Below are 19,371 nucleotides of genomic sequence, written 5' to 3' on the forward strand. Positions count from 1 at the left end.
TTATTGTGTCCAATACTTTATCTTTACAATTGCTTTAAGAATACTATTAACCTTACCTGTTAGTGTAGCGAGCGGTGAATGTTCCTTTTCCAAGTTGAAATTGATTAAAACCTACTTAAGAACAAGTATGTTACAAAAAAAGGCTTGTTAGTTTGCCGTTAATAGCTATTGAAAATGATATATGTGCGAAATTAGACGTTAAGACCATTATTTCTAATTTTGTGAATATGAAATCAAAAACCCTAAAATTTTAATTAAAAAATTTCAAGTATATTTATGTAATTTAATTTATTTTCTGTTATTCTGTAAAGATGTTATTTTTTGAATACTTATATTAAATGTTCTAATTATTTCTGAATTCTTTTCTTATTTTCTCATCTATCTTGAGTTTCTTTTATTTTCCTAAAAGATAGTTCAACTTATAAAAATTATTACAATGCAGAAATTTTAAATTTTGGTTCAAATAAATTTTAACTTTAATTAAAATTCATTTTAATTATGTTAGCGATTCGAGTCAGTGAGAAGGCTATAATCCTAACATTATATTCAACGATTAAAGTGAAGTGGCTTTATCAAAATTTGCTTTAACTTTTGAGAATTTTTTGAATATTCGGGTTTTTAATGATTATCCTGCCTAGTCAACACCCCCGGTTCGTTACATTTAGCGAACCAACGTGTGGCTGTTCTGTCAAAATTAATTTAAGAAATTTCAAATTTAAATTTTTATTGTCGTAAAACAACCACACACGCCCGGATCGTTACAGGGGCGCTTAGATAGAAATTGCACGCGGGCGACAAAGACCCTAGCGCTGGTTCTGCTTATAGAGCCTCCTTAGTGCAATTGGAGGAGTGATGGTATGTTGCACCATTTGGTTGGAAAAGGCCTAAGTTTGATTCTCGTTGTGACGAGAGGAATCTTTATATGGGTCTTTTTCAATTGAAGATGAGTTAGCCGATCTCATATGGAGGTAGCAAGGTTTTTTCTACTGAAAACTTGGGCTTTCATCTCATGCACAGGCAAATTGGCCTTGAGAACATGCAATTAACAGACAAAAAAAATACTAATGATGGTGGTGGGCAGTAGATGGTATTGTGTGTATATAATGATGGTAGTAGTAGTTCTAGGTAGTTGGTGGATTAAATAATGGAGCCTTAAAGTTTTAGAGTGCCCTCCCTCAATGAGTTCTCAGACTCCTTGGAGGTGTCATGTAATAATAATAATCCCCCATACATACATTCATTACTATTCCCATCATCCACTCTCCCTATGCCATGTCTTCCTATCCCCCCCCATTTCCCTGTTCCAGTTGCATTACCATTCTCTCTTCATCTCTCACACTAATGCTGTTTACACTGTCAAGTACTTCAGTCTCTTCAATACCACACTGCTGATCTTTCACATTACCTCTCACTTCAGCGCTTTTGCTTCTATCACACACTGCACTTCTATCTAGCAGTTTCTCCATTTCACTCACTCAAACGTCATTCAAATGCAATCTGTCACATCTGTATAATTCCATTTTTCTCTCATATACATGCATACATCCACAAACTGCACTGCCAACTCTTCACACAACTCTGCCCGCATACCATTCATGATTTTGGTTCTCTGTCTGAACTCATCATTGTTATACCTTGGCAGCACATTGACAACCTTTACCACTATACTGTTATATTAATATTATTATTATTGTTGCCACCTGAAGACCTCATGGAGTCAAAGACTCATCTGGGAGGTCCTTTATCACACACACAGCTCATCATACCGTATTTTAAACACATTCAAACTCTTTGCAGACACACATTCTCAGGCAAGGCATTCCAATCATTCATAACTCAGCACGAAAATACCTGCCTCTCACTCCCCTACTCATACCCTCTTTATACAGTTTCCAGGGATGACCTCTGGTTCTCCCCTGATCTCCCACTATTCTCTGTAAAACTTCTCCAGCATTGATCCTATAATAATCCCTTACCAACTTGTAGGTTTCTATGATATCTCCCCTCTTCCTCCTGTCCACCAGACTCTGCAAATTACATCTTCTCAATCTTTCCTCATACTCGACATTCCAGAGGTCAGAAACTACCTTAGTCAGTCTCTTTTGGACCCTTTCCAACATCTCTTCATCCTTCTGAAAACCCAGTGACCAAATCTGGGCACAATAGTCCATGTGTGGCGTCAAAGCCTTATTCAACGGAACAAGAATCTCCCTACTTCTACATGCCAGTATCCTCTGCATCATTCCCAGAAGCCTTTGTGTTGTCTTCACAATTTTGGCGATGTGTCCCCTAAATTTCATATCCTTATCCGCTATCACCCACAGATCTCTTATTTCCTCTACTTCCAACAATATATTCTCACCAAGCATAAATTCTGCATTCCATCTATGTTTTCCAAATTTTAAAACCTTACATTTTGTAACATTGAACTCACATCCCCATTTCCGTGCGCAATCACTCAATCTATTCAAGTCTTCCTGTAAAGCCACAACATCTTCACTACACTTCATAGTTCGTCCCAACTTTGCATCATCTGCAAACAACTGAATATCTCCATCCAAATCTTCACCTATATCATTAATATACAAGTTAAACAGCAATGGACCTAAAACAGACCCCCTGAGGCACTCCACTAGTGACTTTCCTTTTCCTGGATATCGCTCTCCATACACAACTTGTTGATACCTATCAGATAGCCAGTCTCCAATCCAATACACCAATCTAATATCCAACCCCATCTGCTGTAGTTTGACTATCAACCTATCATGAGGTACTCTATCAAAAGCCTTTGCGAAATCCAAGTATATTACTGTGTATCCTTCTCCTCTGTCCAAGGAAGCAGTCACTTTATTGTAATAACTAAGTAAGTAGATTACTAAAACATGACCTCCCTTTAGCAAATCCATGCTGTCCATCAAAGATAATACCATTGTTATCAACCCAACTCTGGATCCTAGTTCTCACAAGCTTCTCCAACAACTTAACCACAACACCTGACATACAGATAGGCCTATAGTTTGATGCTTGAGTTCGATAACCTCCTTTATGAAGTGGCACAATCTTGTCCTACTTTCACTCCTCAGGAACTTGACCGAGTGCAAGACTCATATCAAAAAAATATGTCAAGGCAGGTGTCAACTCCCTAGCACATTCTTTCAGAATACGTGATGATATATTATCAAGTTCTACAGCCTTATTAACATCTACTTTACTCAACTCCCCATACACCTCTTGCTCACCTATAGTCGGTCTCTCCTCCCCATCATCAACTGCTCTCAGTCCCTCCATGAAGTCACATTCACAAGATTGAAAGATCTTTTTGAACAGCTCATTAAGTATCTCTACCACACATTCTGCATCAGCTGTCTTTATACCATTTTCTCCAATCATTGTCATCCTTCCATATTTATTCTTTCTTTTGCTGGCTACATATCAAAAGAACTCCTTAGGATTCTTTTTGGCTTCATTAGCCAACTGCTGTTCATACCTCTCTTTAGCTACCTTCACTAACCAAGTCACCCTCCTTGCTTGGTCATTGTAGACCTCATGGAATTGGTTATTTCTACTTCTCTTATGCTGCCTCCACAATGCCCCCTTTTCTCTGCATCGCATGCTTAATCTCTTTATTCATCCATCTCACACCCACCTTATTTAACCTTCTCACCCTTGGAATACATTTAGACATTGCATCTATTAAACAGTTTTTGAAAATCCCCCAAGCTACATTGATATATTTTCCAGCTAACTCCTCATTCCACGCTACACCTGCAAGCTGTCTCCTGAGCTCTTCATAATCACCCCCCTTGTAGTTCCACATATACCCTTTTCTCACAGAGGTCCTCTCACTGCTGGCAACTACCCAGGTAATCACCTCATGGTCACTTTCACCAATTTGAAAGTGGATAATTTGATACCTCATTTATAATTTCATCCTCTGATGAGATGACCAAATCCAAGACCGTCAATCCTCGGGTGCCCTCTGTTACATACTGTCTGAGGTAGTATCCCTCAAATACTCAAGAAACTCATTTTCTTTACTTCCAGTTACTATCTCATCATTACAGTCTATATTGCTATAATTAAAATCACCCATAATGATCACCCTTTTCTTATTTACTTGGCTAATTTGATTTTACATTTCATTATCACCACCATCCACCTTACCTGGTCTATAACAACATCCCACTAAGTATTTGATTCCATTTACCTGTATCTCACACCATACTGCCTCAAAACCACTGGCACTATTTCCCTCTTGCATCTCTACTTTATATGGACATAACTCTTTCTCTATCATCAATAGCACTCCCCCTCCCTTTTTACCCCTTCTGTCCTCACGAAACACATCATAACCTTCCATCTCTATTCCTGTCAGGATGTCATCCTCTTCCAACCATGTCTCACTTATTCGGACAATCTTTGGGCGAATAGACGCAATTAGTGCAACCATTTCATCTGCCTTGTTTCTTATACTTCTAGCATTTGTATACAAGCACAACAGCTTATTTCTGGATCTACAGCTAGTTCCACTGATACCACTCACTCAATGTGATCTCTCCATGCTCAACTGGGACCATTTCCCTTTCTGCTTCTTCATTTTAAAACCCTTTTCAATTCCAACTGTTTCCTCTTGATCTATGGTCATCCCATTCCTTTCTTGCCTACACATGCTCGCCTCCTCTTGGAGCATCCACCTTTCTCATGCTGTGTACCCCTGTCCAACCTGAGCCTCCCCGTTTCCCTGCTCCTCTTGCACACCCATTCTCTCATTTTCTATACTCATACCACTCACTTCCCCATTCATAACCACCTCTTCAGTCATCCTGTCTTATTCTCCAGCTCTTCCACATCACTTCCCACTCGATCTGATTCATTCTCTCTATTCACTTCTCTACCTTCCAGCAGCAATCTCTCCAAACGAATCACACCATAACCATTCAAATGCAGTCCATCGCTCCCATACAGTTCACTTTGTCCCTCAAACTCATTCCACACATTAACAAACTGTACTCCCGTCTCCTCACACATTTCAGCCAGCATATCATTCATAATCCTTGCTCTCCACCTCATTTCACCACAGTCATACCTAGGCAACATGCTAACTACCCTTCCTATCACACTAATCTCTTTTATCCTTCTAAGCAGCCTCCTGATATCCATTCTGACATTCTTTGTCCTCTTTCAGATCATTCGTACCTATTAATACTATTAACTCTTTTGCTCGCTTCTGCCTCATATCCAATGCCTCAATCACTCTACTCATTTTAGCGCCTGGAAAACATACCTTGTGCATTCTATCCTCCAGCACACCTTTAATAATGGAGTTGCCATACAACGCTACTCGCTCATCTTTCGTTAACTCCTTCATGCCATCATTATTTATTTTAATATTTTTACCCGAATTTTCGTAATTTCATTCCGCATCCATTTCATTTCTTGCCTCATCCAATCCAATTCAACTTCCGAATCTCGCGACACATTCTCTCTATCATTCAATCTTTCTAACTCTCGACCCCCTCTTCTCACTTTCACTCTCATTCACCCTTCTTTGTTTTCGTACTTTCGGTCCAACATGCGTCCATCTTTCGCTATCATTCTTCCCATTTTCACACTCATTCATCTTTCTTTGTTTCTGTACTTTCAGTCCAACATGCGTCGAACGTTCGCTATCATCCATTCTTTCGATGTTTTTCACTTTCGATTTCTGCGTCATGCCATTTCTAGTTTCATTCGTTCTCTCAATTTCGTTTTCTTCCGCCACTCTCACCTCACTTTCGTCCCTTTTAACATCCGTTACGGTTTTCAAGTCGCTCTTTTTCTTTTTTACTGATTTTTAAACATTTTTTCGCCTCTCTTTCCCACCATCCTTTTCTTTCAAGCGTGCACTCAATTTCCCCATGCCAATCTCGCTACTAACACTTTCTATCATCAATTCCTCATTCAGATCATACTTCGCACACACCCTCCTTCCATCCTCACCAAATATCCACAAATCATTTATGTAATCGAAATAATACATATAACAGACCTCACACTTTACGAAACGACTGAAATCTAAATTAAAGTCATGGAATGATAATGCCGCCGCCATTTTTTGCAGGTTACTAAGTCTAATAATAACGATTTCGTAATTAAGTTTTGGCAAAAAACAAAATCCCCCACACTAATAAAACCGGTAGCGCACAATGTTTACAGCCTCTCTTACTCAAACAATTATGCATATATATTTAATTATTCCTAGAAAACTTATCCCAATCAGGAGCTCTTCTTATACATCTCACGAGCGCCCTCTATTGTTATCTTTCAATCTCCTTAATAACCTTCTGATATCTACTCTTATATTCTTCTTATGTCCACTTAAATCGTTTGTCCCCACAACCACCACCAATTCTCTTGGTTGTTTCCTCCTCAAAGCATGAATTTTCTTTCTCATTCTCCCTTCTGGATAGTAGACCTTCTGGACTCTCTCTCAATAGCCAATCTTCTAACAGTGGAATCTCCGTACGCTGATATTCTTGAATCACTCATCACTTCTTTTAATCTTTTTTCTTTCATTCTATCCTTTTGCATGCTTTCATTTGTTTTGTTTTTGCTAAATCTCTAATATCACTCTGCATATTCCTCATTTCATTTTTTTTATTTGGCATAACTCTTTCTTGAAATCTCTCATTCCATCAGTTTCACTCTCTGTCAATCTATTTTTCATTTTGCACAACTCTTTCTTCAAATCTTGCAATCCAGCAATTTCACTCTCTGGTGCTCCCATAGTCTTGCTACCTCTCATCTTGCTACCTACACCTTACTTCCATTTTGTCATTCATTTTCACTTACTTTCTTTCACTCCCATATCACTTACTTTTGCTTCTTCATTCTTGAGTAATTTCACCCCTTAGTTTCACTAATTTTCATTCCATTTCTATCATTTACACTAAATTTCATTCCTTCAGTCTGTTTTGCATTTGTTAGCTCATAGTCTAACAAAAATGATTCAAAAAAGTATAACAAAAAAGGATTGTTTGGAACATTGTGTTTGAATTCATATATAGTTCTCCCAATTATCTAGCCCTTAAAAAAATCAGTTATTGAAATTTTTCTATTATATGACCAGCAAACTGCTTTAACACTGCAGTTGAATAATTGAGGGATCACTGCATGAAGGATTACTTTCAGAAAATTATAACTGGAAAATATTTGAATGGTATGCAGAGCTAATTTACTGACATGGAATTAGTACTTAAGATTATTATTATTTTGTAGATGCATTCATCAATGTGAAGATGCATAGCTATATAAACATTAAGAAATGTAGCTCTGTTGCTTGAAAGTGCAATTTTTAAATACTCAGCAGATATATAATTATGGAAATTATGTTTCATTTAATTTTTGTTGTTAGAATGGTGAGATAGTGTGCAAAAAACAAGTTGAACTGTTAGACTGTCCACAAGTTCAACCATGCTACTTCCTGTTATCTGGTCGAAGACCATCTTGCTGTGTTGCCTGTAAAGGTAAGTTTGCAAATGTTAGCATCATTTCATGTAATAAGAAAAAGTGAAACCTTTGCTATTATTCAGAATCTCCCTGAAGTCCAAGGACTTATTATAAGAGATATACTTTTGACAATTCAATTTATTATACAATTCATTCATGCTTGCATCCTGTCATATTTTTAGGAAATTCATTCTATACTTCAGCCACTCACTCTCCTTGCAAAATCCTTGTGCAACTTCCAGGATGGACCCCTTTTTCCTTTGCTCTGTTCTAACTGTATGAAAATCTTCCCAATGTCCATTCAGTAAATACCTTACAATAGCTTAAATATGAGCAGCTGTGTAGCTCAGTGGAAGTGGCATGTGCTGCCCATGGTGCTAGATTGCCCGAAGAAAGAGCATTGTCGGTTCAATTCTACTTGCTGACTAGAGGAACTTTTTACTAAGCCTTTTTTCAACCAGTTCTGGAGTTAGTTAATCTCTGGCACAAGCAAGCGGGTTTTTTTCTCCTGAAAATTGTCCCATAAACTCAAGAAAACTGACTGTAGAACTCACACTATTTTCAGACAGTAAACATAGTGTTAGGATTAGGGACCATGAGATAGTGGCACTTGTCAACTGCCTCTCTTCACTGGATGCCATGTATAATCAGTGATAACTTGGGCTCGCTAGCTCTCTGATCAGCTACTGGTGGAGAATGAACTGCCCTTTCAGTCTCCAAAATACACAGAAATAGCCTCACCCTAGAATCCAATTTACTATTGAAAAGGAAACTAATAATACTCTGGCCATTCTAGACACCTTGGTCACCTGCCTACCTAATGGTAACCTGTCCTTTTCAGTATATAGGATAACCACCAACACAGGCAGATACATTCACAACCCCCCCCCCTCAACAATATGGTGTGAAATAATATGGTGTCAGTGGATTTCATGGGGATATTCAGTTGTTTGCTGATGATGTGAAGCTGGGAAGGGTTATTAGTAATAGTGCAGATGTGGTAGCCCTGCAAGAGGATTTGAATAAACTAGACAGATGGGCAAATGAATGGGGGTTTCGGTTTAATGCAGCAAAATATAAGGTCTCGAGGATTGGGACACATCTATGGGACACTTCATACTCTATTGGAGGAGTTATACTGGAGGAAGTAGGGAAGAAAAGAGATCTGGGGGTTGATGATTGATAGAACCCTGAAATTCAGGGGGACATATTGCAAAGGGGGTGAAGGTTACACAGAGGATTGCTGCAATACTGAGGGGGAAGCTGACCTGCAGAGATAAAAGCGTTATCATTCTGTTGTATAAGACCCTGATCAGACCACACTCAGCCTATTGTTCTCAAATTTGGTCCCCAGGATTTGAAGAGGATAAATTAACTGTGGAAAGGGTACAGAGGCAAATAACAAAGATGGTTTCAGGACTGTACAATGTCAGTTATGAGGATCGACTGACAGAATGTGGACAGCAGACTTTGGTGGATAGAAGAAGGCGAGGTGATATGATCGAGACTTTTTAAACTGTTGAGAGGCAGTTACAGAGGAGTTCTTTCACTTGGTTGAACGGTGGGAAGGAGCTATGACAAGGGGCCATCCCTGGAAATTATGAAAAGAAGCTGTGAGCAAGAGGATGAGGAGTGGTTTGTTTGCATGGAGGGTGGTTGAGCTGTGGAATGCATTGCGTGATAGAGTGGTGAGAGTGAGAACAGTCAATGAGTTCAAGGAGTGGTATGATAGACTTTGTGTTTCCTGGGAGGGACCTCCCGCAATGAGGCTTGATAGACTTTGTGTTTCCTAGGAAGGACCTCCTGCGATGAGTCTTTTGACTCCATGGAGACCTGAATAATAATAATAATAATAATAATAATAACAACACTAACCCACAGAGCTTATAACCTTTGTTCCAATGAGCCCTCTCTTGCAACAGAACTCAATCATATACACCACACTTTTCTGTCTAATGGTTACAGTTCCCACATTATCAAAAAAATAATCGTTCCCCCCAATCCATGACCTTCTCTTCAGAAAAATTTTAGTAATGCTATCACCATCTCCTAAGTTTGAGGCACATCAGAAAAAATATCCAGAATTTTAAAGAAATACAATCTTTGCACCACTTTCAAACCTCACTTAAAACTAGCTACCCTAATCCACTCCACTAAAGACAAATTCCCTCTCCTCTCTGTTTCAGATGTATATAGAGTTCCTTGTTCTTGCAAGTTGGCCTATTATGGACAGACAGGAAGATGAACTACCATCCAAATGGAAGAACATAAAAATACACCTGCAGTCATGACTATGGTCAATCTGGCCTTGTGGACAATGCTTTGGATACACTCACAGAATCAATTGCAAAAAGACCATGATGCTCCATCACAATTTAAAATAGAAAGACCATTTTTAGAACCTGCTGCTGCTCTTAAAAATCATCCTAATTTAAATAAATATGGTTGTATAAAACTTCCCAAAATATGGGAAACTAATATTTTGAGATCCCAGTTTACATCCTAGGCCCCAACTGGTGTCCATAGAGGGTGCCCCACTTAATTAGGATTCTGGTCTTTTTTCCACTTGTTTCAGTTAGTTTTGTACTGCCTTTGTGTGTGTGTGTGTGTGTGTGTGTGTGTGTGTGTGTGTGTGTGTGTGTGTGTGTGTGTGTGTGTGTGTGTGTGTGTGTGTGTGTGTGTGTGTGTGTGTGTGTGTGTGTGTGTTATATCTCATTTTGTACTCTCTGACGATGTCTCTTTAACTAAGATGAAATACTGGGAGCAATAAATATTACTTTTAATCGTTTCCTAATGCTGTTTCACTACTTTAAATTTTATTATGAGTTTTTCCCAACACTTAAGCCTTAACACATGGAGAATGCATTCCATTTACCAACTGCTCTTCATCTAAAGAATCTTTCCTTGCTCACACCTTCCTTATAAAGCTTCTAGGGATGGCCATGTGTTCTACTACTGTCCCCCCCCCCTCCTCCATCTCTACAAAAATCTATCTTCGTATCCCAGATTCCAGAGACTCTACACTTATTGAATCTTCTCTCGATTCTCTTTTTCTCTAAGATATCCTCATCCACTTGAAAACACCAGGTGGCTAGATCTGCACACAGCAGTTCATATGTGGCCAAATGAGGGCCTTATATAAAACAACCATAACATCTTTGCTTCTACATGTTAAAGTCCTCATCATTGCCATAATCCATTGTGATATTCTCACAATTTTTAGCAGTGTGACCACTAAACTTCATGTCTGTCCATCTTCACTTCCTGATCTTTCATCTTTTCTATCTTCTTCAAAATTTTGCCATTGACAAGTTCATGCCAGACTGGGTCATGTGCCTTATGTTGCACTAGTACAGCACAAACCACATCCTGACATGAATGTGTTAATTGCATACTCTGCATCTCATCCTTGCATACAAAATTTCAAGACATTATACTCTCCAGTGTTAAACTGGTTGCTCCATTCGTTCAGTCTTTTCAGATCCTGCTTCCCTACGTCTGATGAATTCTCTGGATTAGAGATTTGGTTTAATAAGATTAAACCAAATATATAATTGGTAGCATAGCCAAGTGAAAAAACTTCTATCATCTATCTCTAATCCAAAGAATTTTAATAATAAGGTGTGACACCTTTTGGCAACTTGTACATGGAAATATGGCTTCTCCATTACTTCCACCTTAGTATCACCGAGGGGCTATGGTTAGGGTTAAGTTAGGAATTCAGAATCTTGAGGTTTGATTATGGCTTTCATTCGATTGACTCTTGGTTTTCGGATTAGATTGAGGGTTGAATTTGTGATTGAGATGGTTTTCGATTGATGAAGTATGATTTTTATTCCTGTAGACTGGGGTAACTGAGACTACAAGAATTTTGCTGGCAGGTCGCTAGACCTGTGGGATTTTATCAATTGCAAGGAATAGTGCCGTCATCGCCATGAGCGGGAAGGAAGATAACGATTACATAGAATCGCTCGATCGAGGTAGGGCACTCAGTATTTTCAAAAAAAACTTATAAAAAGATTTGAACATGAGTGGCCTGGCATCGTTAACTTCTGCTTCTTGTCCGGAGAAGATGATGAGGGTGAAGACACTGCCCACATGGAAGAGAAGCTGGATTTAGTGGTCTCTACTCCCACAGATTTTGAAGAGGTCAGTGCACGCAAGAAGTGCAAAACAACAACGACAGAGCCACTCAAGGACAAAGGAATAGATGAAGACAGTCCCATCTTGGACCCCCCCCTTGCCTCTCCCATTGAGAAGGTACTGCCAATCATTCTCCGTGAAAAGCGCAGATGGATGTCCATAAGGACCACCATGTCCAGTCTGTAAATATCATACAAAACAGCCAAAAATGTAGACGACAGCATAAAGATTCAGCCCGCCACTGTAATGGACTACAGAAGATTGACCAAAGAATTAGACTCGCAAGGTGCACAATATCACACCTTCTCCCTCAGCTCGGAGAAAAACCTGAAGTGGCTCTTCGAGGTGTTTCTGAGGACATATCTACAGATGAAATCGCTACTGATCTCTGCTGTGAAGACCACTGTCCATCAAGGTCAGCAGAATGATCAAAGCTGACAAGAGCCCGATGCCTCTGGTCTTGGTAGAAATCCATCAGGCCTACAAAAACATATATGAGTTGATATCGATCTGTGGACTTAAGATCAGTCCTGAACCTCTTAGGAAAAGGACAGTGCCACAGATGCCAGAAATTTGGCCATGCTCAGAAACTATGCTGAGCAGAGTTCAGATGCCTTAAGTGTGGGGAGAGCCACCCCACCAACACCTGCACCAAGCCGAAAACCACCCCGGCTAAATGTGGCAACTGCAGTGGCCCTCATCCGGCCAATTACAGAGGATGTATTCAACACTCGAAGAACAGACGGTCAGAGACAGCCAAACAGTCTTCCTCCTCTAGTAGATGAATACCAGAGGCTCCTGCACCACAGCCAGAGACACATCGGCAACCATCAGAGGCCTTCAAGCAAAGAGACCACCAACGGCAGACAAGACTGTTCCAACAAGTCAACACAAGAACAGAATCAGCGCGCAGCACCTACAAACCTGACCGCTGTTATTACTGCCTCTCTAGCAAACATGCTACAAGATTTCAGCATGTCTAACCCTTCAGCAACCTCCATGAAAAGATTCCTACGTGAAACACAAGCATCCTCACAGCACTTATAGATGAATAGAAACAAACCAATTCCAGCCTCTCTACAGATCATTGCATGGAATGCAAATGGCCTCAAAAACAAAATTTTAGAGGTCCAAGCCTTTACTCAGAGATATCAACCAGATATTGTTCAAATAAGTGAGACACATCTAAGACCCTCAGACAGTCCTAAAATTAGGGGATATCACATCACACATACAGAACAGACAGGCTAACCTACAGAGGTGGTGGGATGGCCATTTTTATTCAAAATTATATCAAACACAATTCTGTAAATATCCCTCCAACCTCTAACCTTGAGGTCACAGGCATGGAGGTTTTCACAAGTTCAGCTAGCAGACTGAAAATCTATGCGGCCTACAACCCACCATTAAAAACCCTACTACATACAGATCTAAATGCCGTCCTGGGCCTAGAGAACAAATCATTATTGCCAGGGATCTGAATTCGAAACATCCTGCATGGAACTGTAGAACCACCAACAAGAATGGCAAAATCCTCTTCAGCTATGCAGGTTCCAATTGTGCAGTTGTGGCAGGCCCTCTGAACCAACCAATCACAATACGTTTGGCACTGCTGACATCCTGGATATAGCTATTCTGCAAAATATCAAATTCCAGTACAACCTAAAATCATTAAATGAACTGACATCTGATCACAACCCAATCCTACTCCAACTGATTCTAGTAGTAAGACTTATACGTTGGTTAGACATAACTGGTAATTAATTTACGGAATTAACAACGCATATGAAGTATTTAATTAAAGATAACTTTAATGAATCACTTCTATATTTCGGCAATGTCACATTGCCATCTTCAGGAACATAAAGATATGGTATGTGCACTAAGGAACTAACAAAGCAAATGAGGAAGAAAGTAAGAAACTAATTTTGTTCCTAAAGTCCTAATGGTGCCCTCTTGCAGGCTAATTTGGTAGTCTTGGCAGTTGCCAAGAAATCTGTAGTGCACGTGATAATAATAAATGCAATCTTAAGGTTTCACTATTTTCCTCCAACTCGGAAACTGGCTGATGTAATCCCAATACATAAGCTAGGCAAGGACCCACACCTGCCTCAAAATTATCGTCCCATCAGTCTCATCTCCAACTTGGGTAAAATTGCAGAGAAAATCATCCTCCCACGACTTCAAGCTTCAGTAAATGAACTAAACATCTTTCCAAAAGAACAATTTGGTTTTTGAGTAACATCACTTGCCTTAGTATCCCATAATGCAAAGCACATCTCCTTGCAGACATGTATAATGCTATGCATTAAGGGAAGGGTCTACACTTTTTGATCTTTATTGTTGAGGGCTCATCAGTGGGAGCCAGACGCAAACAACAAATCCTCAGAATATTTGAATATATCACCACCAGCTACAACTGACATCACACTGGAGCTGTTTTTTCTTGATTTATCCGAAGCATTTGACAAAATTTGACCCTTTGGATTACTACATAAACTTATCTCAGCCAGTATCTCATTGAAAATGGTACACCTAATTAGATCATATCTACAAAATAGAAGCATGCAAGTCAAGATAAATGGTATAACCTCAGTCCAGCACCATATCTTGGCCGAAGTTCCACAAGGATCCTTACTAACTCCATTACTTTTCTCTATATACATGTCAGATATTCCGCACAACCCAATGTCTTCCATCATCAGCCTATATGCAGATGATACAGTATTATTAGCCAGATCTTTTTGGCCATACCTTGTTACTAAAAAACTTCAAGAAAACCTTCTAAAGTTAGAGAAATGTTCTCCAAATGGAGACTACAAGTAAATCCCAAAAAGAGCAGCACAGCCATTCTCTTCATGAAAAGATCGATATCTCCTGCAGGAGATCTCTTACTGTTCAATACTAAAATTCCTTGGCAGACAGAAACAAAATACCTTGGTGTAGTGCTAGACAAAAAATTAACTTTTAACCAGCACATCAAGAATATGTGTGTACAAAGGCATCTAAAGTCATCACCCAGATCTACCCCCTAATTAACAGAAACAGCAAGTTAAACATCAGAATCAGATTGCTCTTATACCAGCTGACGATTCGTCCCATAATCACTTACGCCTCTCCAGCCTGGAGCCATACCTCCAATACTAATATTCTCAAACTACAACGTGTACAAAAGAAGCGAAATGATTCTAAACGCTCCATGGTTCGTCAGAAACAATCAACTTCATCAAGATACAAATATTCCTTATATCTTCTCTTACCTACAATCTTTAGCAACAAAGTTTTTCCTAAAAACGTCCATACACTCAAAAAATTTGTTTCAGCAAGCGGTATCCTACGATGCAACGGATCTATTCAAACATAAAAGACCAAAAGCCATTTTAATTTTCTGTAGCGATACATAATCTTCACACCCATTCAGGGCAGGCAAACTACTCATAAAATTTTTCCCTCACTGTATCCCTAACAGATAGCAGGTAATATGAAAAGCATCTTGCTTCACCCCTAAAGCCATTAATGTCAAATGTCAAATTAGTATCACCACCACTGCATCTGGCTCCCACTGATGAGACCTCAATAAAGGTTGAAACCGGTCTGAGTATTGATCCTTTTCTTAATGCATAGCATTATACATGTCTGCAAGGAGATGTGCTTTGCATTATGGGATACTAAGGCAAGTGATGAGAAGTTATACCACCTTTGCCACGAGTTGCCCCAGTCCTGAAAATACTTCAGGTGCAAACTTTGTTTGCTTACACTTGGATAAAGGATTAAACCAAATATATAATTGGTGGCATAGCCAAGTGAAAAAACTTCCATCAACTATCTCTAATCCAATGAATTTTAATAATAAGGTGTGACACCTTTTGGCAACTCGTACATGGAAATATGACTTCTCCATTACTTCCACCTTAGTATCACACCACTGCGTCTGGCTCCCACTGATGAGCCCTCAACAATAAAGATCAAAAAGTGTAGACCCTTCCCTTAATGCATAGCATTATACATGTCTGCAAGGAGATGTGCTTTGCATTATGGGATACTAAGGCAAGTGATGAGAAGTTATACCACCTTTGCCACGAGTTGCCCCCATCCTGAAAATACTTCAGGCGCAAACTTTGTTTGCTTACACTTGGATAAAGGATTAAACCAAATATATAATTGGTAGCATAGTCAAGTGAAAAAAAATTCCAAGAGCTATAACAATTTTCTCTGATGAACAAGCTCTTAAACAAGAATTAAAAATTATTAGCAATACATTTATAAATAATGACTATAGCAAAAATACTATTAATAAAGTTCTTCATAAAACGTCATCAAAAAATAATATAGATTACAGTAAAACCATAGCTATCCTATATATTAAAGAGTTATCAGAAAAAAATTAATAGAACCATTATAATCTTAATGCCACTTTTAAACCACCTTTAAAATTAAAAAACGTATTCAACTCCTCTAAGGATCCTTTCCCCCCCATTGACATGCCCAGTAGTTATTGCATCTATTTGATTCCATGGAGGCCTGAATAATAATAATAATAATAATAATAATAATAATAATAATAATATAATAATAATATTGCACCTGTAATAGATGCAATAACTAAATTTTGGGAAACTGGGCATACAATCCCTATCTGTAAAGAAAAACACAAGCGACACATTAAATTTAACAATTTTGGTGAAGCAGGCCTCTCAGATCATGCTCTTAACACCTTACACTAAATTGATTAGAAAAGTACTTGTTCTTTACATCATACAAAAACCTGGTATGAATGGAAATTTAAAGACGCCTGTGAAATTTTGATTAACCACCCTAATCTTAACAATATCGGTGGTATAAAAATCCCAAGAATTTGGATGACACACATTCAGCTCACTTAGTTTTCCAGCAAACCCTAATCTAAGCAATTTTTCAATTTTTAGTGGCCACTATCTATACCAGTGTGTTGTAATTTATATGTATGCTATATAGGTGATTTTTATTCTATTTTATTTTATTTATTAATTTGATTTTTTTTTCTTTTTGTAAACATGTTGTTCTCCAGCTTAATTTAATTTTATAACCTTATAGATAATAATAAATAAATAAATAAATAATAACAGGACTACTAGCTTTGATGCAGTAAGTTTTTTTTTTTTTACACCAGAGGGCAGGCCAATGGTTGTAACGGTTGGTCAGTAACTTTAGCATACCATGTAGAGTGTAGTGCAGCTTATTTCTTTGTACATATGTGGATACTCCAGATGATGACCTTAATGTAAAGGTCAAAACGTTGAGTGTTTATTTTCGTTTTTATTAAACTAAAGTTTTACTCTAACACAGTAGTTGTTTCCATAAGTTTCATGATGTAGGATGATACCCATCATCTTTTGTCCATACTGACAGCCTATTTAAATCAAACATTTTTCACATCACCTTGATTAACTATTACTCTACCTAATTTTACATCATCAGCAAACAACTGAATATTTCCTTTCAGGTTATTTCCTATATCATTTATGTACAATTAGTGGTCCCAGCACTGAGCCTTGCACCACAGCACTAGTCACTTGTTTTCACCTTGATTCTGCCCCTTCATACCACTTTTTGATATCTGCCCAACAGCCATCCTCTTATCCACATAACCATCATCATATCCATCCCCCCATTTTTTCTAATTTTTGTAACAGATTAACCAATTCATACTTCATTATGATTATTATAAGGATTTCATATTTCATTATGATTACTAGGGATTTCATAATAATTTTTTTAGTAAAAGTCCCCATAATAATCACTAGGCCTCTACTCATTGTACTAATTTGCCAATGAATGTCTTCCAGATCATTCGTGGAACTCCCTGGCATATAGCATATAGCGCCTCCGTAGCGCAATTGGAAGAACGATGGTATAAATTGGAAGAACAACAGTACATTGTGCCCTTCGATTGGAAAAGGCCTGAGTTTGATTCCCATCATGACGGGAAGAATCTTTATACAGACTCTTTCAATTGAAGGTGAGTTAACCGATCTCATACTGCGGTAGCAGGGTTTTTTCTCCAAGAAACTTGGGTTTTTTCATCCCACATACAGACAAATTGGCCCTTCAGAACACACGCAATTTACAGACAAAAAATACTTGTTGTGGTGGTGGTGGGCAGTAGATGGCGCTGATGTAGTTGATTGGTAGTAGAGGTTCAGTAGTGGTGGAGACAGAGAATTGTATAGTAGGTGTCTTCCTGCGATGAGTCTTCGGACTCCTTGGAGGTGTCATGAATAATAATAATAATAATAATAGCAACAACCAACGGTATATTTTGTCTTACTGGTCTTGATCTCACACCAAACTGCTTCAAATGAACAGCCAATTTCCCACCTACAGTATCTCCTATTCTTTTTGGCTGCAATTCATCCACTATCATTAGCAGTACCTTTCTTCCCCTCCTATCTTCTCTAGCTTCCCTGAAAATATTAAATCCTTCACATTCTATCCCTACATCATCTGCCATTAGCCAAGTCTCACTGATGCAACTTTTGGTGCAAAAGTTATAGGTGAGGTTGCACTAACCAATGTCAAAAACCCCTCTCTCTTGTTCCCGATACTTCTGACATTAGTATATAGAAACTGCAGCATCCCTTTAGGTCCCCACCCATCTTTACTTCCTGAATTGACTACCCTATTCAATATTTTTGCTTGAGAGACTAGATTCCACACTTGGTCATTCTCACACTCACTCACCCCATGTGTGCCTTCTCACAAATTCACCTGCTTCCACCCTAATTTCTTAAGTTTTCCTGAATTTGCAGTTAGGAATGCTCAGTGAACAGCTCTCTTTCTCTCTCTCTCTCTCTCTCTCTCTCTCTCTTTGTAGACACTTAACAAAAATATAAAATCATTTAGATGTAGTCCATCAGCATTATACAAATCCTTCTTTCCATCAAACACAGATCCACAAATCCTACATCATTCATTCTGCACAACCTATATATTGATTCATTAGATACCAACACCCTCCTCAGTTTGTCTCTATCATAGCATGGCAGGAGACTTACAATCTTCATCTTCTTGCTCTTCAGCTTTGCCTTTTCTAACAACTCCTTTTCATCCTCCCTCATAGAACACTTCTCGCCTCTCTAATCATTTGTGCCAACCAAATAATCATACACAGTATTAGTCTGGATCTCTCCAGAATGAATTGTTAGTTTTCATGGATGTTGTACAATAATAGCATATTAAATTTTAATGGAATCACTTGTAACTTGTAACTAAGGCTGAATAAATTTATAATTTTTTTGTTAACTAGAGTTTTGGCACAGGTGGTATGTTGAAGTAACACCTTGACAATATTCATAATTTGCTCTGTTGCCTGCTGCATAAAAGTAGAACCTGTTGTTGTCATGAAAATATGGAAGCCTAGTATTGCATTTTAATCCATCCACTAACATTAAAATTAAAATATACACTATCTCCTCTGCCACCTAGAATATGAAAGCAGAAATCTGCTGTTACCATGGATATGTGGAAGCATACTGATACATTCATCTTAATCTAACTAACAAAACTCTTTATTATTATTGTACACAGATTTATATCTAAATTTAAGAAAAATTTACCTTTTAGCATTTTTTATAGGATGTCGTTATCAAGACGTAATGTATGCCAATGGTGCTATATGGACAAATCCTGATGATCCTTGTGTAATGTTGTCATGCGAAGTGAGTTTCAGTTTTAAATGTAGTGATATTTTTATATATTTTA

At 38.3% G+C, this 19,371-nt stretch overlaps 1 protein-coding gene across 4 annotated transcripts in view; it reads left to right on the forward strand.

Annotated features, from left to right (window-relative positions):
- Positions 1–19,371, forward strand: part of LOC150109505 (BMP-binding endothelial regulator protein-like) — a 356,022-nt gene that overhangs the window by 78,025 nt on the left and 258,626 nt on the right. For all 4 annotated transcript variants that reach the window (XM_090408745.1, XM_090408720.1, XM_090408731.1 and 1 more), the window contains exons 3-4: positions 7,394–7,505; positions 19,246–19,328. In XM_090408745.1, coding sequence (XP_090264871.1) covers positions 7,394–7,505; positions 19,246–19,328 — 195 coding nt within the window. The remainder of the gene's footprint in view (positions 1–7,393; positions 7,506–19,245; positions 19,329–19,371) is intronic.

This window comes from Typopeltis vanoorti, chromosome 2, assembly GCF_054136105.1.
Source record: "Typopeltis vanoorti isolate ZY-2024b chromosome 2, IOZ_Tvanoo_1.0, whole genome shotgun sequence".
NCBI lineage: Eukaryota > Metazoa > Arthropoda > Arachnida > Uropygi > Thelyphonidae > Typopeltis > Typopeltis vanoorti.